This window comes from Aquila chrysaetos, chromosome Z, assembly GCF_900496995.4.
Source record: "Aquila chrysaetos chrysaetos chromosome Z, bAquChr1.4, whole genome shotgun sequence".
In the NCBI taxonomy this organism is placed as follows: domain Eukaryota; kingdom Metazoa; phylum Chordata; class Aves; order Accipitriformes; family Accipitridae; genus Aquila; species Aquila chrysaetos.
In genome coordinates this window covers 46,696,514-46,724,188 of record NC_044030.1, presented here as the reverse complement: position 1 = coordinate 46,724,188, position 27,675 = coordinate 46,696,514, and the positions used below count along the sequence as shown (strand labels likewise).

At 39.0% G+C, this 27,675-nt stretch overlaps 1 protein-coding gene across 13 annotated transcripts in view; it reads left to right on the top strand.

Annotated features, from left to right (window-relative positions):
* TRPM3 (transient receptor potential cation channel subfamily M member 3) overlaps window positions 1-27,675 on the top strand; it is a 468,388-nt gene that overhangs the window by 423,389 nt on the left and 17,324 nt on the right. For 5 of the 13 annotated variants that reach the window (XM_030003866.1, XM_030003862.1, XM_030003861.1 and 2 more), the window contains 6 exons: window positions 197-322; window positions 6,644-6,784; window positions 11,805-11,933; window positions 14,043-14,294; window positions 17,903-18,113; window positions 26,992-27,142. In XM_030003866.1, coding sequence (XP_029859726.1) covers window positions 197-322; window positions 6,644-6,784; window positions 11,805-11,933; window positions 14,043-14,294; window positions 17,903-18,113; window positions 26,992-27,142 — 1,010 coding nt within the window. The remainder of the gene's footprint in view (window positions 1-196; window positions 323-6,643; window positions 6,785-11,804; window positions 11,934-14,042; window positions 14,295-17,902; window positions 18,114-26,991; window positions 27,143-27,675) is intronic. The other 8 variants (XM_030003871.2, XM_030003870.2, XM_030003873.2 and 5 more) reach the window with 3 other exon arrangements.

The following is a 27,675-nucleotide window of genomic DNA, read 5'->3' as shown; positions in this document are numbered from 1 at the left end:
GGGAAATTATCATATGAGCTATCAGACCTGCCTTAGCTTAATTTGGCTTGCTTTGGTTTGGATTTGTTTGTGGTGTCTTTGAAAGGCTTAAAGCTCAACCCCAGTTGGTCAAGGTCAGGATAGAGGCATAGAAGTAAAAGGGATTTTCCTGGTAAATTTTAAAAAAAAAAAAAAAAACCCAGACTGTTTCCCACAGGCAAACAGCAGGAGCTGCCCACAGGACCCCGTCTGCAGGCAGGCAGAAGGACCTGCTTACAGGACCCAATATGCAGGCAAGCCGAAGGAGCAGCCCACAAGACCCACCTACAGGACCCGTTTGCAGGCAAGAACCTGGCCGTTGGGAAGGACCAGAAGCCAGAATAGCAGCAATGGGCCATTCTCTGCTCATTAGCTATGAATTGCAATTTACTATCCCTGGCTTCTGATCCACTTATGAAGTGCCTATTCAAATCAAATACGCACTTTGCAAGCTGCCTTTTTCTGGGCAATGGGGAGAAATTTGGGGAGGAAGTCATTTCCATCTCTCTGCAGTTATCCCAGCTCCTGGTTTCTTGTCTACAATACTGTGTTTCCTTTTTACCTTCTGAATCCTGCTACAAGGAAGTGATGTGTGAACTGGATCTGCTTTTCCAGATGAGTCTTAGATGTTCCCTCCCTTCTCCCTTCCATGTGCTGACAGTCCTATTGCTCTTACCTGTCATTGACTCTGCCCTTAACTCCTTCAAATTTGATGCATCATTCTAGTGAAGTTTCAGACACTTACAGCCTTTTCTGTCAAATAAGAACTGTTTCTGTGAAGTCCAGCAAGTTTAGAAACAATAACTTTGGTACACCACTGCTGACTTAATATTTCTGCATATAATGTATACTGTGCTTTAGGACTTCTAACACAGCTTCTTCACTCAGGTGCCCTTCAGTGGTGAGGAGAGATCATTTGCTAGCAAAGACACCTTTGCTTATATTTCTGTGGTTAGATGCCACAGCCAGTTATATTTAGTCACCTTCAGGCACCATGTCAGGGAGAGTGCTCCTGCCTGACGTGTTTTAAATATAGGAAATTACTTTAGATTGAAGTTTTATGCTTTCCAGCCTTAGTCAAATGGTGTGGCATAAGTTAGGCCAGGCCTCTTCTCCACTGATGAGAGGATGCCTGCAAGACTGTTCGGGAAGTGCCTTTGTTAAGTTTCCCTTTAGTCACACTTATATTAAGGATACATTATTCATAGTTCACTGAGATTAATAATCGATTGTGATGTGATATCACAAATGTTTAATCAATTGCTGAACTCTGGCTCAATAGATCAGTCACTCACCCTAACCATAGCTTGCGACTATTGTATTCAGAATGACCTGCATATTTTTCTCCACATTTTTTCCTTTCAGGCCAAATGAATAGATTACTACAGTTTTCTCTAATTCATTTACTTAATTGGCACATGATTGTTTAAAATATTTTCAAAATTTTTCCATTGTTTGTGTTTCTGAGCTTTGTTCAGCTTACAGCTTAAACAAACAAAATTGACAAAGTAAAAATAAATTTGGTCACCTCAAAAGTCAATGTCTGGCAAACAATGTATCATCCAAACAATCTGCCTAACTCTATTTCTAATCATTCCCAGTGAATACTTCTCAAGTCTTTGTATTGCTATAATATTATGCCCATATGCATTTTTATAAAAGTACTGCTAAGATAAAGAGCTCACATCTAGTCAAGGTCTGTTCATTGATTTCTTATGAAGTCTTGTGTGTCCTGCACAGCTAAGTCCAAGTGACTAATGATAGGCCAGAAGAGCCAGTTTCTTCCTCTGGACTGCCCTTGGGCAGAGTAGATAAGGTACAGGGCCACAGTGATTTTTTTGTGTGTTATTTTACACATATTATAATATGATCACAGACTACAGCAGCAGTGAAGTAAGTCTCCACATGGGTGCATCTGCATGCGAGTATGTATTTGGTTTATGTTCCTCTCAAAGGATCTGATGGGTAGCTGAACATTCAGATATGCTATAAAGATATAGTGTTTATTCACTGTAAACTACTTGTTACTCACACCTGCTTTTAACTTCATAACAGATATATGCGAGTGCTGGGCACACATTTCTTTAACACCTAGATGCTAAGCAACAGACTTTCCTTGTAGCAGCTACTCACAAAAACACGCCTGAATACTGCTCTCATCACTGCTCCCTCAGCACCAAGGAATTTATCATAGTTTATGCATGAAGCTGCCAGTCATTAATCCTAAATATTAGGCATAGAGGAGTAGGAGGAGTAGAAGGGCACTAAAGTCTAAAGGCCAGGGACATTTTTTTTATTTGTACAATGTCCTGATCGGGGCCTTAATTAGTTGCTGACTTTTAGGTCAGTCAGAAACCCCTGCAGTCTACCCTTCTCCCAAAATAACACTGATTCTGGAAGCCATAAATAGAAGCATCCTAATCCCTATCCACTGCCTTATTGTTTGGGTATTAGAGTTCCCCAGTAAATGGTCTTCTAAGTCCTTGAGAAGATGTTTCAGTTGATTTGCTCATTTTGTTCTAATTTTCCACATCAAACAGGAAGTTTGGACTTCCATGGGCATCACTGAGAATCTGAGTTAGGACTTTTCATCAGCAGCAAAGCTAGCTGTGTTGGCCTCTGGGCTCACATTATCTCATGTGTAATATGTACATATAGCCTTTTCTCCATGGCAAGAACTAACCAAATAGTATACCGCTAAAAATACTGTTCTTAAGATGGCAAAGGTTGAAGACTAGTGTCCTCATGCCCCTGGCCCATCTCACCCACCCTGCTAGGGGACGGTTCTCGCAGCATTTCACATGCCAGCAGCAAGGCACCTCTTCAGCTCATCTGGAAAACAGCAGTGGGAGACACTGTGGGAGGTCATAAGGCAGAAGTGCTGGCCCTCTTCATGGGGAGGGTTTTCCCTCTGTTTCTCCAAGGGTTTTGGAAACCCCCCTTACTGCCACTACACACCTGCCCTGGCACTCTCCATGTCCTTCGCTATACTCAGCAGCCAGGATGGCTGAGCTCCCAGTACTTTAGGCCTGCTCCTCTGTATTCACCTTAAAGAACCACTGAGCACATGCAAAACCCATTTTTACACACCTGTAACTCAAAGGCGTTAAACATTTTTTCCTACCAGTATTTCAATGCAGAGAACGGTAACCCTAGAACTACCATGGAGGTAGCATTTCTATACATAGTGTAGGATGCAATGGGGTATGCAGAGAGAGGTATAGTACATCCACCCAGCTATGTACCATTTCCACAGCAGTTCTGTGTGAATAGGGGGTAAGTCTATATGTAGCATGTAGATGTCACTAAGGATAAAATTTGAAGCGCCTGTGGTCATTCTAGCAGGATTGAATTTCCTGTTATTTAATTATAAAACAGATAAATATATTACAGGATCATTAGCATATATTAATGCAAAAATGCACAACCCAAAACTGTCCTGGTTCCCTATCAGTGGATGGTCCTCAATTACATAAGACAAAATCTGGCCAAAAAAAAAAAAAAACAACAACAGAATCCTGATTAGAACCTCCCATGTAAAAACTATGCGCACATCAATCCCCTCAGGCTAAAATGATGCAGTTGTACTGTACTTCACAATGTAGTTGAGCTGCTGTCGGGCTTACCTTGCATGACTCATGGTGAATCATGGACAAAATTGTGTATTAGAGAAAGAGATGCCGCCCACGCAGAGCAGCGTCTTGAGTTATTCCCACACTATTGCTTCCCCCTCCAAGTGAAAACACATTTGTTCACATTCAGCATTGCAGCTATTCTGTCAACACAGTCACTTAGGTTATTTCTGTATGTTTCTAATAGGGAGGCTTTTCAATTTGTTAATACTGTGATATAATTAACAGTCAGGGACATCAGGTCAAATCTAATCCCCAGCCATCTCGGAGCAATTCCCCATCTGTAGCATGGGGGAGGGGAGAGGTTAGTATTATATGATACAATTAATTCAAAAATAATTATAACAGGATAAAATTACAGCATCATTATCAACAAGAAGCCAACAGCAAACAGGAAGTCAGCATCCATGACCTAAAGCATAAATCCAGGTACTGAAAGAGCATTATCCTAAAAACATCCACAACTCACTGATTCCAGTGAGAGCTAGGGGTGTCTCAGAATTAGCAAATTTATAAAATTGTGAAGGTTTTAAACTCTGTAAAATAATCCCTTTCACTAAAGCACGGCACTGCTCATTTGTTAAAGCTGCCAGCATTCATTTTTGCTCTGCTGCACAGTTCTTGAGCACCAGAGGACAGCAGAGACAAAGTCTTGGGAAAAGCTACAGAAAACTCTGTAGCACCAGATGGCAGCTTTCTCTAAAACAGTGTCAGGAGGTAGAGAGAAGCAAAGAAATTAGTACCTTCTTGGCTATAATTTTCCCAAAGCATTCAGATCATATTCCACTTTCTTTCCCAAATAAACAACCCCTGATATAGATCAGGGAATCGCTTTGGTTTTTGTAGACTTCAGGTAATGATACCTGGGATTCTGTGGAGGTTGTGTAATTGCTGCTACTATAGCTATATTCAGTAAATCTCCTGTTCTTGCAGACTACCTGCTTATCTAATAAGAGCCCTTCTCTCTGCTTAACAGCCGCTTCATCTTTTTCCTTTTTTATGAATTTTTTAATGGAATTTTAAGGGGTTTTATGTGGTCTGTGAGAATCAACAGGAGGTATATTTAATTTTTTAATATGCATCGTTTCATCTACATTTATGGCAGTGAACTTAGAAATCTGCAGGCATAAAAAGGTAAAGGAAATAGGTAACTTCATCAAAGCAGCCTACAGTTTTAAGAGGATTTCAGCAGGTTAATTTCAGTGCAGTATACTTGTGTCCCAAATCTTTGTTCTATTTTATTAAAAACATGCAGGGCAACATCTGTGCATAGTCAAATTCAAGAATATAAGGGACCTGTGGAAAGTAATAATACCGGAGGAAAAAACTAGCTGCATAAAAGAAATGAAAGAGAAATATTACACAGGAGCCATCTAGGACCATACACGGTCCTAATAATGTTACAAATATCTATACTGACTGAAAGAAAAAAAAAATTTGGTCATCAGTTTATCATTACAAATTACTATTTTACAGGACCAAAGACCTATATGAATAGCTCCGCATGAGGCCTAGAAAAAAGAAGAAAAGGAACGACTGTGATTTTCACTTTTAAATATATGAGAAGTGCATCTCCTGTTCCTGCAGGGCACTAGAACCAGATCAAATAGCTCACCTGAAGCTGATTTGTTAAGTATTTGCTGAACAACCTGTTGAATCAGAGAGCACATAGGTAGATAAATGAAGGACCTCTTTATTGAAAGACAGTATGTCTGGCATCTAATTGTTCTATTTAGGGACTTAGTTTTCCATGTTTTTAAGTTGCAGATGAGAACAACGTTACCTTCAGGGTTGGTGAAAGTTTGCTTCAGTTAACATAAAAGTACGAAAACGCTTTGACCTACTTGCAGAAAAACATAGAAGCATTTAAATACAGGCATCATCGTGCAATCCCTGCATACTTAGCTAGGACAGTTGTATCTCAATTCTTGCAATTGCTTTCATGTGCAGGAGTGCTACAATCTATAGGTGCTGCCACAAACTAAATAGCAAGAACTTGCTCAGGGCACAGTGACCTAAAACCCATTCTTAGTCTCCTATTCACAAAAGAATTGTTTCAGAAAGAACATTTAACAGATCGCACTGTACTCTAAATACAAAGGAACACCTTCTTTTAAGCATTAACTTCAGTGAATATATAGTTTAGTCACTCCTTCCACCTCTCTGCCACTGACCATGAAGTTAAGAGTAAACAAAATAATACTATCTTTTGCCTGTTAGGTTTGCACTGATAGCTGAGAACTTCTTAAGTATGTGTTCCTGGAGCTCAGTGTCGCCCTTCAGTGAGTCTGAATTCCAATGGTAACAGTGAGACCATGCCTAACAGAGGTAGTGCATGAGCAGTCTGGAACTTCATTATGGAAGAAGCTACAGTCATGTAGAAGGATCTTTCAATCCAAGGCCTTAATGCTGCAGTGAACTCTACTAGTCAGTCCTCTACATCCATGTGAAGTTCACTGTGGGATCATCGCCTGTGACAGATCCGGTGATCAACATAAAAAGAGTCACTGGCTTCTTTGCTTCCAGTCCAGCAACTGCCAACTCATCTTTCCCCTTGTTGTTCTCTCTCAGTCTCTGCCTTAAGAACTTCTCTTTGTTTAAAACCAAAACTTAACTGTTTTCTGTCTGCATCTGTTTATTGTATAGAAGTACACCACAAAAGGCTGTTGTCAGGTAAAAATTTTGCTGTCCATACAGCAAAAAGGAGAAATGTTCTCCACATCTCATTTTTCATTCACTAGTCAAGGATTTCACACTGGTGCTGACAGTTGCTGCCAAAGCATTGCTTTTTTGGTTTACAAAGAATTAAACAGCAGCTTCCGTGCAAAAAAAGGTAATCTGAGAACAAAACATTTTACACCTAGCTATGGTCACCTGGCTTTGTCTAAAAAATCAGGAAATCAGAGTTTTGAATAGTTTCCTTTTGAAATTTCAAAAAATAGCTTAATTTGTCTTTCACAAAGAAAGAAACACAAAAATGTCCTTTCTTGTAGGCAATGCTGGGACGAGGTAATGGAGAGTCCTCAAGAAAGAAAGAGGAAGAGGAAGTTCAGAGCAGGCACAGACTGATCCCTGTTGGAAGAAAAATTTATGAGTTCTACAATGCTCCCATCGTTAAATTTTGGTTTTACACAGTAAGAAACCTTTCCTGTTATATTACTACTGTTTGGACAAATATTGAGATTGGATTAAGGTCATCTTGTGTGTTTCATTGAAAGTCTGCATCTGTGTGCATTGGAGGGCTTACCTGTAAATAGTTTAATAAAAATCTTTTGTGGAGGTCAGCTAGCACTTGCAAACCAGTCTAAGACTTTTAAAGACTACTATTTGATTCAGGAAGTTAATGGTTAAAATTTGAATGACTGTGTATGTTTTTCTTCAAATACAACAATAAGCAGCAGTTTGCTGCAGTCAGTGCTCCCAAGGAATTCACTGTAGGAGAATTCCCAATAGGAGAGCTCCCAATAGTAAGCCCAATGGGACGCTGGGCTGAATTAGGATATCGAATAGTATAATAATTGATGAAAAAAAGAAGCAGATAGAGCACATCTTTTCTTGGAACATTTTTTCTTTGTTCTGACTAGTCTGCAGAGTGTCTCTCAGAGAAAGTGTTTGTGTAAGTACCCACAAGATAACATTTTTCAGGGATGAATTATGCCAAATCAGTATAATATTCTTGTGTTATAAAGAAACAGACCTTGCAGATGGAGCAGAAAAAAACATTACGTCATACATTTTTGCTTAAGTAAGACAGTGTCAAAAACTTTACAGGGTATTCTCACAGATAAATTAATAACTGCTATATTAAAGTTACTATGTGGATACAAAGCTTTTTGGCAATTAGTCCTCAAGAGTAGATATTAATTATTCACTATCAAGCTGGTGGCAGAGATTAGAAAGGATTCCATTCGGGTTTCTCCTACATCAGGTGTTATCTGATATTTTCATTCAAAACTGGGATGATGGAGGAGAGATTAGTTATTAAATTTGCAAATTGCACTAGAACGTAGAAGGATGAGATCAAAAAGTAAAACGAACACAGAAAGTAATCCTTTCAGTCTCCTTGGCTGGAATATTCTATCCCAGTTCAGCTTCTGCATCATGTGACAAGTATGGACTCGCCTGAAGGACACAAAAAAGAACAAGAAAAATGTCTCAAGAGGTCTGTAAAACATAACTTAACAGGAAGGGTTTAAGGAAGTGAGGTTGTTTTCTCTGGAAGAAAGAAGTCTGCAGAAGGAATGTAATAGTCTTCAAATAGGTGTAAGTAGCTGCAGAGAGGAACAAAATGGAATGATCTCCAAATCCTTGCTGAATAGGACAGGAAGTAATGGTTTAAATTGCAGCAATGCAGTTCCAGGTGAGATGTTAGGAAACAGTTTCTAACTGCTCTCAAAAGTACTGTCATAAACTCTGTAAGGAGATGGTAGATTTTCCATTATTAGTCTTATCTTATCAAAACAGATGTCCACTATGATACACTGTAATTAATCTTGCCTCAGCCCCATGGAATTGGCCAGATTATTTCAGGTGTTCCCTCCCAGTTATATTTTCCATCATTCTGCTGAATGCACAGCAAATCACAAAGAACACATCCTTCTGTAGATGACTTCTTATAAGAAAAATGCCTTGCTGAGATCCAGGTAATAAGTCTACAGACACCAGGAGCAACTCACATGAGCAGAGACTAGACTGTGGTGGACAGCTTATGCAGGCAAATAGCTCCAGCTTGGCAACTTGAAGTAACTACTTGCTGAACTGTGTGGCGATTGAACATTAATCAGGCTGCTCATCAGCAGCCTAGTCTCATTATCAATTGCAGTATGTATTATGCACAACCAGAAAAGTCTTTACACTGTAAACAGAAAGAAGCATCCTGGCTCTCCCTGTTAGTTCAATTCTGAAATGAGAGAAAAAGATCAATATTGCATTTCCATTTAGACCTGTTCCTACAGTTTTATGTCCTGAGGCAGGTCTCAATCAAGGTCATTTATTAAAGCTGGATCTTGGCTACACTCAACTTGAAGAGCAAATTAAGGTGGTTTCTGGCTGCAGTGCTTGACCAGTTGGGTATATTGAGAAACTCCTGGAAACTAAAAGCAAAACAACTTGCAGATGAGGGTTAAAATTGAATAACCTATCACACTTTTTACAAGCACATAGGCAGAAATACTAATCATAGATTTCAAAAGAAATCCTCCAAATTTTACATTCCACACTCCAAAAATGCAAGAAAAGTTACTATACTTATGGCTATTGTATGCCATTTAAAATAATTTTGATTATTCTGTATCTACCTACCTGCTATTACTCTATAGCTGTATCCACCTTCATTCTTAAAATACACAAGAGTGGGTTGAATATGGGGATGTTAGAGTAAGTAACATTTTGGCTCAGCAGACAAGCCAAAATAAACAGCTTTTTCTCAACCAAAAAAAATTTAGCCTTTCTCTCTGGACATGCAGTAGTTTCAAATGTCAACTACCCTGTTCTGTTTTGTGGCTGTTGCATTGAAAACCATGACTCAAAGCTTTCATCTCACAGATTGCTTGAGGAGAAGATGGCCCTCCCTTTTAACTACTAGCTTTAAGCTGAGATGCTAGCGGGATATAAGAGGCCACATTTCTACCTGTTCTGAGAAGGAACAGCTGCAGAGGGAATTGAACCCTGAGTAGGAGTCATCTTCTTCTAAACATCAAAATAGCTTTGCCCTAAGTTTTGCATTTTGGGACCACTTCACTTTATGATCATTTAATTATTGCAATGAGTGAGGAAAGGGGAGGGTAGTCTCCCTCTTGAAGCACTCTCCTGCTGGTACAATTTCCAGGTTTGTCCCATACCGTAATAAGCATTTGATTATTTTCTACAGAATGGGACAGCATCCATAGGAGGGCAGGGAGAAACGCACCCTAGAAACTTCTTAGCAGGTATTCCTCTCCTTCATTTCTCCAGGTACTGCCCTCAAGGGTGAAAATGGCAGCCCCGGCTCTTTGTCAAGCCATGTCAAAGAGAGAAAAAGAGGGTTCAGCTACTTGTGTAGTAGCATTTTCAAAGAACCTTGAGTACCAGCATGGGCAGCTGTACTGAGGTTTGAACATAGTATGGGATCAGGACATCCTCCTGGAAGGCAGGAACAAATTATAGGTCTGGGGAGGGAGAAGGAGGGTGTCACTCACTACCTGAAGGGCTTGTTTCTTGTGTTAAAGTGTTGCAGTTTCAGCATCATTTTATTCTTAAAGAAAGAGGCTTTTTTTCTTTTTTTTCTTTTTTTTTTTTTGCCAAGCAAAACTTTTCAGCAATTTTCAGTAAATTTAAATTGCCAAAAAAAATCCAAAACAAACCTAAACCCAAAAAACCCAACACTTCAAAAGAAAACCAGGAAGAAGCAAAAACCCCTAGTTACATTGAGGGTCTTGCACTTTCTGTCACCTTTGTAACCTTAATGTCCCTATTCTTTTGCCATACTAACTGCAAATGCTCATCAAAGGCTGCTGAGTCAGATTAAATTAATAAGATTTGCTGATAATTAATAATCAATAAGATCTAAGAGGAGATGTGTTAGGTGACAGTATCACCTGTCTTTTTGCACTATAGTAGAAGGTGTTATTTCAGCTAGGGAGGTGTGCATCCAGTTCTGCCTGCCCAGACAGAGTTTCTGCTGACTCAGCTGACATCCTAGATGCTGACCTAAGTCAATATTGCTCTCTGTTTCCTTTAGAAGCATTAAGGGAAGACTAGTCTCTAGACCTAAGCATTGCAATCCATCATCATGCATAAATGAGATCGTTTCCTCCTCTGTTTTATGTAGACAAGAAGCAGTGGTTCAACTGGCTGTCTTCTCCATACTGATAGTTATGGCCAATGTAAAGAGTTCTCTCGAGTGTCCTTCAAACCAGCAATTGGAAGAAAAGCCAGAAACCCTGTGGCTTTTACACAGAGCAGAAGTGATGTTCTCTTACAAATACAACAGGACTATAAATCCTGTTCTGTGAGATGCTGAACACTGAAATAATCCTACCCAAAAGTCTCAAGCCCCTCTGTGGTTGTTTCATCGTAAGTCTGACACCAAGTACACAATAGTTGTGAGTAACATGGAGTTGAGACAGAAAAACTGTATTGAAATACAGATGTATGGAATAAGCTTTCTGCCACAATGACTAAAATGTTCATGCACAGAACTGAATCATCTTTTCTCTGATTTAAATTTGGCTTAACATGCATTTTCTTGTAGGGCTGCTGCTTGAAAGGCAAAGTAGACAGGGAGCTGGATTCTGGACACCACAGACCCCAGCCACAGCCATTCACCCTTGCTACAGCCCATGCTCCAGTGTGACACTCGGGATTCTCTGTTTTATGAACTTGATGATGCAATTGCCTGTCATGTCTTTTTTTGACTGACCATTTCATTACATTCAGCATGTAGAAAGAAAGGAAAAAGAAACTAAAAATGTAATCCACACTTTCCACTGTATCAAAAATTAGACCAGAAGGTAGATGTATTAGAGAAGGAAAAGCCAACCAGTTATACATAAAAACTTGCAAAAAATAGAAGGCAAATGAATGCATGGCTATGCCTGGCTGCTTGCTGCCGCAATGTGAGTAGGAGTAGCAGTGTTTTGGGGAGGAATCATAGGATAGGTTAGGTCAGTACTACGCTTGGTAGGAAGACCTCTAGCAACACCTCGGACCTTCTGGGCTCCAGGCAAGGATTGGGCAAAAAGTATTTGGAATGCCAGAGTCAGCCTAGGCTAGGTGAACAGGGAGAAAAAGCACAGAGGAGGGATGTTAGAGGAGTAAAGGGTGTTAGAAGCAGATAAGGGAGAAATCTTCACACAGGTAACTTAGTTTGGTTATTGGCATAGTGGTATCAGAGCTCCTGTCACTGTGGGATGATCCAGGGGGACTGCATTAACACAATTTTGTTGGGGAGGCAGACATAGCTGGAGGAAAGGATGGCTGTGCATTTATTTTGCAGATTCCACACTGTATGTGATTTAATATGAGCTTTTTCAGACAACCCAGAACACTGTCTGTTTGTTCTTTTGTCTGTTTAATTCTGGTTACAGTGAAATTAGGAATATCAAATCATACCCAAGAAACTGGCTCAGTCCTATAAATATAGTGACTATTGATATTCATTTTGTTTCTTTACAGCTGGCATATATAGGCTACTTGATGCTCTTCAATTATATAGTGTTAGTGAAGATGGATCGCTGGCCATCTACACAGGAATGGATTGTCATCTCATACATTTTCACTCTGGGAATAGAGAAGATGAGAGAGGTAAAATCACCCCAACCAAGAAAGACAGAATAAAAAAGAAATAAGTGTGGTTTTTTTCATTTTAATACCTGTTTTTATTATTTGTCTTAGGACAATTTTTTATGAATGGGCTTATCATAAAATTGCTTGTTCTTTGCAGAAAAGCAGATGGATTGTTAGAAACACAGCATGAAAAAAATCTTTCTTCCTCCATTTTGAAGTCACAAATCTCTTTCTCTCTTTCTCCCACGGAATTTCTTTGTTCAGACTTCTATGATGCACGTTTAATAGCATTCACAAGTACGGGGCGGTCTTCTGACATATCTTAAATTTTGGCTATATTCCTTGAAATGTGGCACAGAAACTGAAGTATTTTTCAGGGAGAGGAAAAGGACGTACACTATAACAGAATGGACACGGAGACATGGTGATAGCATGACAACCGAGAAGCCTATGTTTGAATCCCCACCCTACCCCAAATAGAGTTCATTCAAAATTTACAGCTGTTCTGTCTGTCCAAGTATCTCATGCAAAGGCTTTAAATAAAACCAGCCATAACTGGGGGAAAATTTAGATCCACGTTGAATACTGCAGCACAATTCTAACAGGATTTCCCCCTTTTAATCTTGAAAATTTTTGCTAATTATGTCAAGCAATAGCATGCATCTCCCTAAAGATGCTAGAGCAGACACGTAGAGCAAAGACAGAGCATTTAAGGCGGCACACGGTCTATAAGCAGAGTGGTCTGCCATCCCCTGCCTGTCATGGTCTCTCCCACTTGCAGCTACTGCTGTGCCCTTTTCACTTGGCCAAATGCACATTTATTCCACAATGACACCAGAGGCCAAATTCAGCCCTGATGTGAGTGGGTGCGAGTCCCATTGACCTCAGCTGAAACAGCACATTTGTACCCCTGGGCTGAATTTGTTACCATCTACATTTATATTTTCTGCAGCACATGCTTTTGAGGACTAGACTAAAAATGGTCTTGCAACAGCCACTTAGACTTCAAAGGCAGATTTCAAACACTGTATGGTAAACTCTACATTATAAATAAAAAGAACAGAGGAAAAGATACTACTTGTGTGGCCTATAATGAGTGTAGTTCAATAACCAAAAGAAAAAGAAGAACAGTGGCAGTAGCCACATGAGGACTCTGCAACACTGATGGAGACAAAGCACCGCTGGCTCAGTAGGTGGGAAGCTGTTGGCAGGAATCGTGTGCACCATTTTTGTCTAATCATTCACCCCAAGTTGTCCTTTCCACAACAGTTTATCAAGAACATTTGTCGTAATGGGTTTCTAAGCAGATGTTGGAGATTGTTCACAGAAGATGAGCCTAAAATTCATTCTGAAAATGAATTATAAGGAAATTATAAGAATGGCGTTCATCTTTTTAAGGAACTGTATGAGTCTGCTCAAATGTTCGGAGGCTAAATATAGAAAATTAAAACAAACAGCTTGTTAACTCACTAAAAGCTAGGAATTATTCATAGAAATCACTTGAGGAATAGTTTCAACAGTAATTCAGGAAAACAATCAAGTCTCCCAAATTATCTTGCAAATAGAATGATGATAAATTCATAAGGTAAGATTAATTATTTTTGTGAATTATATCCTCAGCTGTAGAACTTAATTTCCACAACAGGTCCAAGTAGTAGCTAGTATCTCTGTGGATTAAATGCTAAATCCAGATCTTTATGCTTATTAATCATTTATTGACAGTTTGATACACATTTTAGAATAATTTTCTTTAAATTTACAGCTTCTTTAAATGTGAATTTTCTGATGAAATATCCTTTTATATTTCTCCTTCTATTCCAAGACTCTAAGTCAATAAATTTGAAAACAGAAAGGTAAACATATATTTCTTCTGATTTCATAGGGATTTTAGAGCAAGAGGGGTTTTCGTCCTTTTTCTTTAAAGTATCTTACACATAGATACAGGCTAAGAATGGCTGAAATAGAAGATTTCACAAAAAAATCAAGGAGTACATGAGATATTTATATGATAGGAGTCTTTCAGCTTTGCTTTCAGCCTGTGTGGTGTATATCTGTTTACTATAGATTTCTTCAAGCTTACATTAAGACAGCTCAGCTCCTTTCCTCTCCATGTCCTCTGTCCTTCAGATATTGATGTCAGAGCCTGGGAAACTGTTACAGAAAGTAAAAGTTTGGCTCCAGGAGTACTGGAACGTTACTGATCTCATAGCTATCCTCCTGTTCTCCGTCGGGATGGTGCTCCGTCTGCAAGATCTGCCACTCCGGAGCGATGGCCGAGTGATATACTGTGTTAACATCATTTACTGGTATATACGGTTATTAGACATCTTTGGAGTAAACAAGTATTTGGGACCTTACGTTATGATGATTGGGAAAATGGTAAGAGAAGTTGATGTACTTGTTCTATGTTTTACCAGCATGTTCTTCACTCAATGTCTTCAGCCAATGATATCACTGCAGGTTTATCTGTATTTTTTTTACACATTAGCATTTTCATGTAAGCTAGAAATCAGTGCCTTATTGAATCAAAACCTCAGCATAGACCCCAAAAATTGAGGATTAGACTCTCCCTGTTCTGTTAGATGATGTATTGCTTGTCTTTCTCTGAGATCTCTCTTCAGCAGCAAAGCCATTCATCCCACACATCTTTGCCCCATTTGCAGAAAATGTCTCAACTAGTTGTAAAGGAGGGTAGTTTGTTATGGTAAAAAAAATGTGTTTGGTACCTTGAGACTCTCAAAGAAAGTATGTTGTAATAGGCATGGTATGTTCAAAACTATAATGGTTATGATTAAGACTGTGACCTTTTATAGTTTGCTCCATATCGATATGTTCTTCCATCTTTCCTGTTTGGGTGTGTCCTTGTGAGATGAGAAATCCATTTGCATAACTGCAGCCTCTGTCCCCTGGCCACATCACATGTACACAACATGGCAGGAGTATGAATAGTTTATGTACTAGTAAATGCATACAGGAAGCATGCATGGCCAGACCATCTATATCATGCACAGTCATCCCTAGGAGTTGCACCTGCTTGCTCCAGGCTGCAATGGGCTCCCTTGTGTATTTTAGTTTAAATCACATGTCCATCTACCTCCTTGGGCTCTGTCTTTTTCATTTCATGGTCTTGCAAGTACCGTTCAGTACTATGGAAAACAGCGAGCTTGTTATACATATTTCTCCAGAGTAAGCCCATCACAGCTATTGAGTTCCTCAACAGACCAGATTTAATACCTGAGTTTTTATCCTGAGCTTCTATTGTGAGTAAGTTTTAGACTCAGGAGGAGAAAGATTACTCTTTCCACCTTTCCAATGTTAAGGAACTTTCTCTTCACCTGCTTCTACATTGTATCCAACAAAATAGTTGTAATATGTTTTACCTCTGGGCATGGTGAACAAATATGCAAGTGAAATTAAGAAAGGGGCAGGAATGGGCTTGAGTAGTTTAAAAGCAATAGGCTAAAACGAAGGTGAAGATAGGAGAAGGAAGCTGAATGGCCAAGTTTATTATTATCTACTAATTTCAATAACAGGATATGCTTATTATAATGTGCTTTTCTGATCTCTGCACAGTGATAGACTTACTCCCCTTTTATTCGGGAATGAAATGAAATCACTGTGGCATGTCAAGAGAGTCAGAGGTATATCAGTTCCCTTACTGTGTGGGAATGTCTACATTTTCTTAGCTTCTCTGCGAATAAAAAGGGGGAAATGGAGCCAGCTTGTTTATAAAACTGCAGGTTTATACCAACAGTTCCTCATTTTATCACTTTTTTGAATAGGTGACTAACGAGTTTTTCAGAATGATTGAAAAGGCCATTGCCATATTAAAATAGCAATTGTAATTTGATTCTACAGGCCAAAGGCCCTGATACAATGCCCATTAGAGTCAGTGGAAACTCACCCATGTATTTCACTGGATTTCAGACAAGCTACTGAGGTTTTAGAAAGATACCCAAGTGAAGGAGGGAAAAGCTAATATGCAGCTTGAATAGAGAATAGAACTGAAAATTTTATTTCTTGCAACATGACGTCAAACCTGTGTGATTCCTGATCAAAAACACTGGAAGCATTTAAGAAATTGTCTTAAATTGCCACCAAATATTCATTATTTGCTTGCATGACATTTTAAAACAGGTGTTATATTACATGATACCATGTTCTATATTTCTACCTGAAACAAAGTTTCATCAGAAAAGAAAGGAGGAACCAGGTTTCATCTCCAAATTCCTTCCCTAAAAGCAGTAAGAACTAAATGTAATTACGCAGCTTTTCCATTTCAGGATGCTGTCTGAGGTACAATGATCTAGAATTCCTCTTCAATCAGGTTTTCTTGAGAGATTAATGCTTGGAATAACATAGGAATGTTGGTGATTTACTTATCTGTTTTTTAATTCTTTCGGCATTTATTTTCCTCTCTCATGTCTCCAGGTGTTTTTTTTTTCCTTTCCCGCATTTTTTATCGACCTCAAGATAAAGAGATTTTCTTTTCCCCTAGGTTTTTTTCACTTGTCCCCAGTTCCCTCTTTGCAGCTTCTTGAGTCTCTCCTACTAGAGCCCTGCCCTACAGGTGTCTTCGACCTACAGCCCCTATCTCAGTAATTATGAGAATATCCTTTTCTGTTTGTTCCTCTGTATCCCTCTCTTTTCTCTGTCAGATATTTCCCCAGTGTTACTTTGACCTCTGGTCTCTCTCCTTGTGCTTTAAAACTGAAGAACCCCCACAGCAGTGCCAGATCCATCTGCTGCAAATAAGTCCCCTCTTCCACCAGCTCTTCTCATGAGCAACCCCGCTCTTGAGCTGCAGCAGGTGCCCCATGGAGTGATAAGGCAACCAGGTGAGGTGCAGGTTGGTTGCATGCCTGCCTTGCAGGGAAGGCAGAATGCAGGTGAGCCAGAAAATGCAGAGACTGAAGGGATTAAAACTCACAGGTTTAGAGGAGTTTTGGGTCGAGTTTTGGCCAGAGACAAAAGTTACATCCAAAGCTGTGAAAAACAGCTCTGTTGTAACAAGCCTTATAACTAAAGACCTATAAGTAAACCTGTAACTAAAGGTTTTAAAGGGATCTTACCAGGGACTTTACAGGACTCCCATGTTTTTTCACATTCATTTTGGGTTATAAAGTGTATCTGCTCTACCTGCTTGATGCCCATTGCTCTGCTCTCTGGAGGGTCTTTTCTAGAACAGCTCCTCTTCTAATCTTCAGCCTCTCTGCAGCACCTCTTAGGATTGCTGTCCCACTTTTTCCAGGAACATTTTAAATGGGTAGGCACTGTTTGCAAGCACTAATTAAACTTGTGCATATGCTAATTAGGCCTTCAACAATGGAGAATAATCGAGCTGAGTGCCTGTGTTACGTTCATTATTTTTTTTTAAATATGTCCTTTGTCATACTCCCCCACCAAGCTGATTTCTAGTCCAGCCAGTATCACAGCTTTCCTTTCTCACTGGTTACCACCATGGTGTCCCTTATGTTGCAGTAACAGGCTGTTCTGCCACACGTTACTCCTTATGTTAGATGCAGCCTCCTTCCTTTGCTCCAAGACAATGACTACCAGTGAATGAAATAATCCATGTCAGGCCTTTTTTTTTTGGTACAGTTGCCACTAGCTGCCTATAAACAATACATCATCTCGTGACCCTTGCCCAGACCAGGCTGCTCGTTCCAGTGAACCTATATTCTTGTTCAGGCAACTGGTGTGACCAGATGGTATCTTGTATTTTCAAGCCTATTCATAACATTTAAATTGTTCTTAAAAGCAACACTAGGTAAAACCAAGGACACATTAATACTGCTTCACTTCTTTGAAAATGAAATTTGTTATGCATAAAACTGAGAATGGCTTTTCAAAATTTGATTTTGAAAATTCTGTTTCTAAGCTTTGCAAACTTTTTTTGCAGCATATAATAGTAGGAATATGGACAAATACACTCCTCTAATTCTTGTCCCTTCTCTCTCTTTCTCTTTTCCTGTCATTACATTCAGATGATAGACATGATGTACTTTGTCATCATCATGTTGGTGGTTCTGATGAGCTTTGGTGTCGCAAGACAGGCTATTCTCTTTCCCAATGAGGAGCCTTCGTGGAAGCTGGCGAAAAACATTTTTTACATGCCTTATTGGATGATCTATGGGGAAGTGTTTGCAGACCAGATAGACCGTAAGCAAGTTTATGATTCTCATACTACAAAGTCAGGTATCCAACTTTGATCAGATGATGTCCTATTAGATCATGTGTGTATGCTCAATAAATGGCTCAGGATAGAGGAACTTCTTCATCACAGAGAATCGTCACAAAAATATTTTTTCAGCTAATATTGGGGTGTCAGTTTCAGAACATGCTTCTGGCATCACTTCACAATTATTTAACCAGAAATCTGTAATGTTAAATTACCTTGCATATAAAGAACATTTTAAATGGTTCCCTTTTACCAGTTGGGTGACAAGGATACCCTCCCAGGTATCCACCATGAGTTTGCTGATACAACTGGGACATGAAAAGTCACTTCTTTTTTTCTCATCCATTGGTTTGATTTTAGACCTAAATACTTTTTACCTAACTTCATACTGAGCATCAGGTCCAATTATACTGGGTTAGACCTTCAGCTCCTGCACTTCATGAGGATCTAATCCAATGTGTTTTCTTTTCTCTGTTACCTACTGACTGCCACCACCTTTATGCTAAACCATGTGATGCAATTCTTTGGAGACAGTAGATCCATTATTAGAATTTTGCTTTATTTATTTATTGTAAGGCAAGACTGTGCTCTCATCAGTGCAAACAGAATGAAAGCCAGTATTTCATATACTATCTCCTCAGGATTCATTTGGCTGGTGATCAGGAAAATGCCAGTCTTCTATTTAAATTAAACCTCCTGGTGCTACCTGTTGTATTATGCCAAAGGAGAGGGGTGATCATGTGAAATGATGCGGTAGATGAACAAGCTAAGAATCACAAACAATGTATCTTTAGCAAATACTGACATGCAACTGATTTTCATCATTCCTACTTAAATATGTGTAAGCCTTGGCAGCATTTAGAAGTGAGTATCTTTTCCAGTGGCAGATGGCCTCCATTAAAGCTCTGTTTAGGATATTCCTTTTTATCCTATGTACCACCTTAGGAAAGGGCAGTGTTTTCATAATTTATCTTCTGCTTTTTCAGTATTGACCAAGTTTGAATGGAAAAAAAGGTGTTGATTTTTCCTGAGCTGGTTAAGGAATAAATGTATCTATATCACCAAAAATGCACCCAACTTAACAGAGTTTCAGATGGACAGAAGTATATGTATCACATGGCAGATATTTCAGCAGTTCCATGTTCATTTCTTCTTCCTGGTTAGCACAGAATCATTACTGTGGATGCAGATGAAACCTCTTTTTTATGTTTACTTCTCCACTTGGTTTTCAGAGGCAGGATGGCATGTAAGGAAATAAGGAAATACCTAAAATCACAAAGCTTCTCACTGAGTTTAGCTTTTTACCTGATTCCCTCATTTTTATCCTTTTTCCTTTTCTTTTCTTTTTAAAAATTCATTTCATTCCAAAGGCATAATAGCTGGGGGTATAAAACTTCATCTTACTCCAAAAGCATAAGAGAGGGATAAAGGTTTATCCCATTAAACTATGACTTCCTTCCACAAGCAGAATTCTGTCTGTCCCTCTACCAGTGGCCATTTATTGATATTGTACTAAGTAACTACCATACTGCAACAAACATGGCTACTGGCTGAACAAAAAGTTCCTGGTATTTTTTTAAATGAAGTGCTGATTATAGTTTAGAACCCTGAAACCTGAGAAACTAAAATGTCTTTGAATGAAGCATGGTTTTTAAGTGTGAAAAGAGGGTGGCAGGCTCCATACCCTTGCATAAGGATTTGATCATAGTCTTGTGTGTTATTCAGATGTACAACATTTAAACCTTGCAAAAAGATGCAGCATAATTACTTCTGAGGCTTAGGAAAAGCAAAATTCCTGATGGTTTCAACTCCAGCTGTAAGTGTAGACATGTTGTTGTTCTGTCTAGGTCAAGGAAACTAGGAGTTGCAGCAAAAGTGGTGATGCCAAAATGAAAAGCAGCACCTAGTTCCTCCTTCCTGAGAGACAGATGATGCAGGGAATTAGAATCTGCCACTCTTTCAGCACAAAATATGTGCAATACATCACGCCTGTCTGAAGCTTGGTTGTCTCAAAAATGTTACCTCTGGAATAGACTGGGAGCACGAGCAAATGTTTAGTGATGTTGTTATACAATCAAAATTACCTGATTGGCACCCAAAAGGTTTTACTAATATACTTACATTTTTTCACTATTTGGAAATTTGTTGTTATATATATTTTCCAAGTTGTTCTAAGCTAAATCAGCCGCTGTATTCATGTTAGAGTACTACAGTCTTTGTACTTTCTCAAATAAGATAAACATGTTCTAAAATTGTTATGCTACATCTAAACTGCAGTTGAACTTTATTGCTTGGAGCAGATTTTTTTATTAGTATTATTTTAGAACATGAAAAGGGTTTCTTTGTGGTTTTCTTTATTTTTGGTGTTTAATATTGCTGTTATTTGCAAGTTTAGGATTCAGCAAAAGTGCTGATCTTGGAAGCACATATACATCTGATCCACACTCCTAGAGATTTACCTAGTGTCTGAGAAAAGTACAAAATAGTATGCTACTCTAAAATTTCTAACCTACTTTTCTTTTTTTTTTTTCAATTTTCTGTCGATTTGTGAAGCATGTCATTAAGGCTGACCAGATACAATGTCTGGATCCATCTCATCAGCTGGCAGCCTGTCCATCCAGTGGATCTACTCTGATTTTTATCTCAACACACTGCACTGTTTAAACACTAGCTAAATGCCTCACTCTAAAATAATGCATATCATATACATTTACATTTTTTACCCATAATTTCTGTATTCATTTCATTTTTAAAATACATATGTTAACTGGAGTGTGCATTAGTGTCCTGTTGGCATGTGATCTCATCTTCAACTCAAAAGTGGGGACAGAATTATATCCTCACTTCTGGGAGTATGAATACAGTATTCAGTGGTGTCATTTATTATCAGTGATGAACATAAATACTACAATCCTACAAATAACTGACTATCAACCAATTGTAAAGCGGGGGGGCGGGGGCGGGGAAGCAGAGTAAATCTTTTAGAACTGTGTTCAAATTTTCAGGTAAATTCAACAAAAAGAGCAAAACCAGTCTCAAAGTAGTTCCTCTCAGGCTGACAGTTCATCACAGCCATGTTAGCTGGGGGAGGAAGGGAGATCCGGGTCAGGGAAGCAGTGATGGTGTATGCAACTGTCTCACTTTTAGGCTGCTTTTCCTAATCCACCTGAGCCTTGTGCTGCTCGATGGGATCCATGGGGCAGCAGCCAGCCACTTAGCTGCTTTAGTGAATGCCTGTCCGGAAGGAAACCTACAAATGCTGTAAAATCTCTCCCTCAGTTCACCTCACTTACTTTGGCACTATTGCTGGCAATTTTAGCCAAAAAATTCACAGCGCAGTTGTCACATGCAAAGCTATCTGTCCTTCCAGAATACTATGGATACAGAAGTATATAAGAAATACTGAAGAGGAAAGGATTATTCGGGGAGTGAGTTTGCTTGGTAAAAAATGTAGATAGATGACATAAATGGCAACTTGAGAAATGGCAATCACCTGTAAAAAATTAGCAGCAGACCTCACATTTTCCTATATTCAGAAAGCAAGGCAACAGAGAGTGCTGTTAGCCAACACGGGTTTGGGTTTTTTTGGTTTGGGCTGTTTTTCAGATTTGCCTGGTGTCTCACATGTCAGATTTGCATCTGGATTTTCTTTCCAGCTGACAGTATTTCAAGTGCCATTTGGAATCTGAAGATCAGTCTGGGTTGTGTTTGTTCCGTGTGCCTACTCCCTTATTGGAAAAACCTACATAGTTTAAGAGAAAAAGATGGGGCCTCCTTCTCTTTCACTCGTACTGGAGGAATGCCAAGTAACCAGAATGCAGTGGTTTCAGAAGATGAGACACGATTATACACAGGTTTTAACTATCCAATGAACTTAAGAGGAAAATATAATTACTACAAAAGACTTTTTAAAAATTCTTTAAATTTCTTAGTCTGCTAGATTATTTTTTAAAGTTCTTGAAAGTTTCTTAGTATAAATGAAAATTTTATACTAAATTCTATACAATCTTAAAGGTTTCATGCTTTTCATGTCTCTGTAGGAGCTTCCTGTAAGGGCTGTCATTTGCATGGATCATTCCGGAATTTGAACAAACAGAGCAGCTTTGCACAAAACAGAATAAATCATACCTGTGTTTTCTTTTGCCCTTTTTTTTTTTTAATCTATATTGCAGATCTGCAGCACAGACAATATTTTTAGCATTGTTAGACAAAGGCAGGGGATAAAATTTGTGCACAGCCTAAACACCATTTTGAAAGTCTCTCTGGCCTGAGTTGCAGTAGTGTTCCCCTTCCTAGCACTCCTCTGAGGTTATAGTTTGGGTTCTGTTTGGTTGGATACTTTTAATGGGGGCAGAGACAGGGCGAGGAGAGAGAAAGAACTAGGGAGAACAAGAAAAATACAGGGATTTACTATGAATTATGATTAAAATACCAGCAGATTGGAGAGACACTTCAAAGTCATTATTTATGTGGCTGAGGGCAAGAAGCAACATGTAAGGTCACGATGCTGTAGTTAAAGCAACTTTTTTGAAGTACTGAAACACTGTTCAGCTCCCTGGATGTTTCTGCTGATGAACAGAGCAGTGGTGTGAGATTCAGAGTTCCCAGAGTTCAGTATTTTCTCTGTCAGTGAAGAAGTGGACAGCCCAAGGCAGCTCACTTAGCCTTTTTTCAATATTTACCAGGTTGGCAAGCTGGTAACGTTGCTTAGACATTTCATTAAAAAATTATAAAAAGCTTTCACATCCTTTGGGTTCAGTGCAGATCAAAATTGTAAGGTACCTATATGCTCATAAACAGGGTGATGAAAGTGCATTTAAAATGTCCAGACTTGAATTTAAAAAAAAGATGGGTTGGTTTGTTCATTAATATGCACTTATTGGTTTCCTTATTCTTTAGAATTGTGATCATATGAACCCATTCCACAGTTTCTTATGATTTCAAACAAATCAACTTGTATTGTGAAAGTGGTATCCATTTTTATATAAGAAGTTTTCATCAAAGGCAAAAGCTATTTTGTAACAAAGTTGTTCAGCTATGCACTTTCCTCTCTCCACTGTTTCCCACAACTACTTTGGAAGGATGCAGCTGGGGGAAAAGTCATGACACATAAATTTGCAAACATTGTTTCCCAAGCTCTCCACCCAATACACAGTAAAAATGAGCAGTGCCCATGTCATGACAGTAATTACAGCAGGGAAACAAATTCTTCCCGAGTTCTGCTGCTGCTTTAGGCCTGGAACACAGAGAAGCATGGGTTACTGCTGTTTGCTTTGCAGCTATTCACTGGCCAGGAAAGAGGAAGGGTTAGGTATGTAGCAGGAAAGGCGCATACAGGAAACTGTAAAAGGGAGCCAGGAAGGAAAAATAAGCATAGGAGGAGATTGTGAAAAAGGAAAAAAGATATGCAAAAAATATGTACATCCACAGATGTCAGAATGCAGTATTTGAAAGCTGAGTGAAGTTAATGCATGTAATTGAAATTAAAACTCCAGCCATTTATTATTTTCTAAAGCCTGAGTTCAGGACATAATGTCTGACCTTTATCCAATGGCCTGTAGGTATCAGACTGATTGGGTTTTTCAGTTACCTGAAATAGGCATATAGTTATACTAACAGAATTTGCTTCAGCAAAACATTTCACTAGAATTGAGTACTCTCTGTGTTCTTTGTTAAAGCAAGTCTGTAATGTAAAAAGATGAGTATGTTTTCATACATGTTAAAATTGTGCTTTGAAAAACTTTGTTATCGCGGTGTGTTACTGCACATACTACAAAAATTACTGCATTTCTCCAAACATAATTAAAATGGTCAAACCGTGTTACACATGAAAGGCAGGTGCGGATCCCTCAGGGACAAGGCACAATACTCAGCAAGTGAAAGCTTTGGCTTTAGGTAAAGCGTAGCGTTACAACAGTGGGAGCCCCGGGACACCGACACTGATCAAATGGGGACCCGACGCAGCGGAGACCTGCTCGGGAGTGAAGCTCAAGGGAAAGCACCGCAGGCGTGGATAATAAGACTTGCACTGCTTAACATATCGTGCATATGCACTGTCCTGTTACGTTCATTAGCAAACTTGCTGATGTAATGGAGGTCCTGTTGTCCAAATTCTGGGATCTGCAGCTGGCCTTCACGTTGGTGCCCCTGCGGGGTATGTGCAGGTGAGGGGGAAGTGAACTGCCCCAGCTTACTGTAACAAGGAGATAAGACGTGCTTGGGACTCGACATACTCGGATGGGAGAGGTGAACTGTCCCGGGTTACCATAACAAAGTCTTCTCAAACCCTACAAACAGAATTCTGATTTCTTAAATGTAAACAAGTACTTCATTATCTAAAAATAATACCATTGCTAGTTTTAGTCTCCTGCCAGAGTCCTCTGTCTTTTTTCACATAGAGAAATTTCTGTTTCTGGTTTCCTGGGAGTAACTATTTTAAACAAACAGTTTATTTAGTAGTGGAAAAAAAATCCCTTAAAATTAATGTTACAGTTTAAAGATGAAGGAGATGTTCAGTGATGTGCAGTGGAACACAGGCTTCTGCATTTTGGACACACATCATACATTTTCTCATGCAGATGAAGATGGGAAGATTAAGTGGTGGCTTAGTTCTCTGTAAAGTAAGGAATGAGTTTAGTATTCCCTTGTTATTTAAAAACTGTTCGCGCAACAGAATGTGCAAAGAGAAAATCATTTGCAAACCTTCAGGACAAGCTGAACATGTATGCACGTATAGAATAGACCTATGGAAACTTGTCTTTTTAGGAAGTCTAAGTTGGCCATCACTGTGTGGCATAAACCGACAGGGGTGCATTAATGGTATTCTAAATACTCTATTGTAGGCAAATAAAGCTGGATAAATAATTTTTGGTCTTGGTAGTTGCCAAAGCTGATCTTTTTTTAGATTAAATTATCTTTTTTTTAACAGAGAAAATGCGATAATAAAACTGTAACCAGACTTTGAGCTGAGTTTTTTATCTCATTGATCTGAGGTTTAAAATATGCTTTTCACCAATTTCTCTCATTGCTACAAAAGACATTATTTCTTCTGTTCTTCAGCACACAAAAGGACAACAGTTTTCATCAACTGATAGCATGATTGTTTTGTTACTGGTGAAATCATGATGGGTTTCAGTACTGTGCTGTGTTGGACTTTGTAGCTCTGAATCAGCATGTGAGCAAGTTAGTGTTTCCACACAAACAGAAATGTAAGTCTCACATTGAGTGCTGGTACCAAGAGGTATTGAATGTCCCAGTTGCTGCTGGGTGAAGGTTGAGTGCACATAGCCCTGTACTCACAGCAGCTCACAGATGGCATTTTGAATGTATAAATGAAATCACTGCTTGGAGCAGTGCGGGAAGCATGAAATCCACAGTAACTTAAAACGATCTGCAAGGTGATGCTTTCTGAGAAATAAAGAATAGCATACGCTCAGCCTGTTCCACTAATAAAATGTATTTTTGTAAGTAGGAAGGACTAGTGACACCATGAGTCCAGACACAACAGAGCTGCTTGTAAAAGTAGTATTGCTTGTATTTGGCTTTGCCATTTCTTTTTCTGTGAGTTGAATATTTTGGGAGAGTTCTTTTTTGAAGTTGATATATCATGTATACTTCTGCCCCATATGGCTATGATATTTCTATATGTAATAGCCTAACAGTTATATGTAGTGGCCAAAATCAAGTACCCAAATCACACATAATACCATATAATTACCAGTAGAGACAACCACAGTTGAATCCCATGCTCTGTGAACCAAATTCAGAAGGGCCTTTTTGAGAAGAATAGTTTTTATTGGAAATCATGGATTTGTTGACACAGGGTGAAATTTTACAAAACATACAGCATTGGCAAACTTTGTTTTCTGTGAAGTCAGTGGGAAACTCACTGATACAAGCAGGAATGAGCCAGTGCTGAGCACTTTGAAAATTCCTCAAACTTCTCTTTGTTGGGGACGAGGGGAAGCTAGCTGTAGTGCTGCACAAAATTTACTAAGATGGTTTGTATATGTAAGCTGCTGCTTCAGTTATTTTCCTGAAGAGCTCATTACAGAGGTACTTAAGACCACTAGGATTGAGGCTAGAAAGACAAAAACTGACCCACGCTTGCAAATGTAGATCACCCACCACAGCACATGAAGGCATGTAAAAAAATAAGCAAGGAAAACTATTTCACAGTGTTTTCTCTCCCCTTGCTTCAGTTCTACAACATTAATACTGAGAACGTTTTTGTTCCAAAGCATTTGGGGAAGAAGCAGGTGGCAACTCTGCTGCCTACATGTCTCTTTACCTGGTACAGTAAAGACTTGATAATCTCCCCAACTGTTCCTAGGCATGCAGTCAAAAGTCCTTAATAGCAGAGGGTCATTATGAGTATGTCGTAGAGGGGCTTGGGGCAGTGCAATGCACAGCAATAAATGTCTACTCTTTAATTTACTTTCATTTACTTCTTTTTCCTTATGCTATTTATCACATCCCTCTCCATCAATCAAAACAGACCAAGCTTTCACCATTAAAAAAAAAATAATACATAAGCTTTTTTCCAGGATTAAACATTTCGATCGTTTTATTTGCACAGCCACTAATTACTACCAGAATAGCATGATATTTTAGCTGTATGCAACCAGGCAGCTTACTCACAACAGGCATGTCTCCTGCAATTTCTGAGGGGAATATCTTGATATTCATGGCAAATACCACACAATAACAAGAACTGCAGCTTGTAAAATCTGTGATAGCAAGTGCAGATTTCTTGGGGGGAGCATCAATGCCACTGTTATTTGGAAGATATTGTTTTGGCAGGCAGGCCTTTATAAATATTTAAATATTTATGTAAAAAGCAATGAAAAAATAAGATTCATTCCCATTTTGCCTTGTTTGCATTTTTGTTCCCAGCTCCTTGTGGTCAAAATGAAACCAGAGAAGATGGCAAAATAATCCAGCTACCTCCCTGCAAGACAGGAGCATGGATTGTTCCTGCCATCATGGCCTGTTACCTCTTGGTTGCAAACATCCTTTTGGTGAACCTCCTCATTGCTGTTTTCAAGTGAGTGACACATTGCAAATTATTGACTTGGTGGGGATGGACGTTATACACAGCCTAAGAAGGCTGCTAAGCTGAAGACTTTGGCTGAGCCCCATTTTCAGAGGATGTGAGGGTGAGAGCAAAAGAGGCATTAGCTTGTCTCCAGGGAATGAAGGAAATGCCAAGTTCTTCACATTGTCTCATTTCCAAGGACAGACACCCGATGGGAATCAGGGAAAAGAAGCCAAAAATATATAAAGTTCAGTTATGGCATCATTCACTCCTGATATGGAAAACAAGAATAAAAATACTTTCCTGTCTTGTTGGGTTGTTGTAAGAATCAGAGCAGATGTACACAGTAGTAAGATACTTTGAAATGGCTGACTGCAACTGTGCTTTGCTGAAGCACGAACTTATTAATTTCTTTTGTTCTTCTTCCTCTTTTTTGTGACAAGGAAACATTTGCCACTTTTAGTGAAATGTGTCTAATTAAGGTGTTGTCATATCATCTTCAGCAAAGTACCCAAAACCATTTCAATCTGATGTTATTTTCC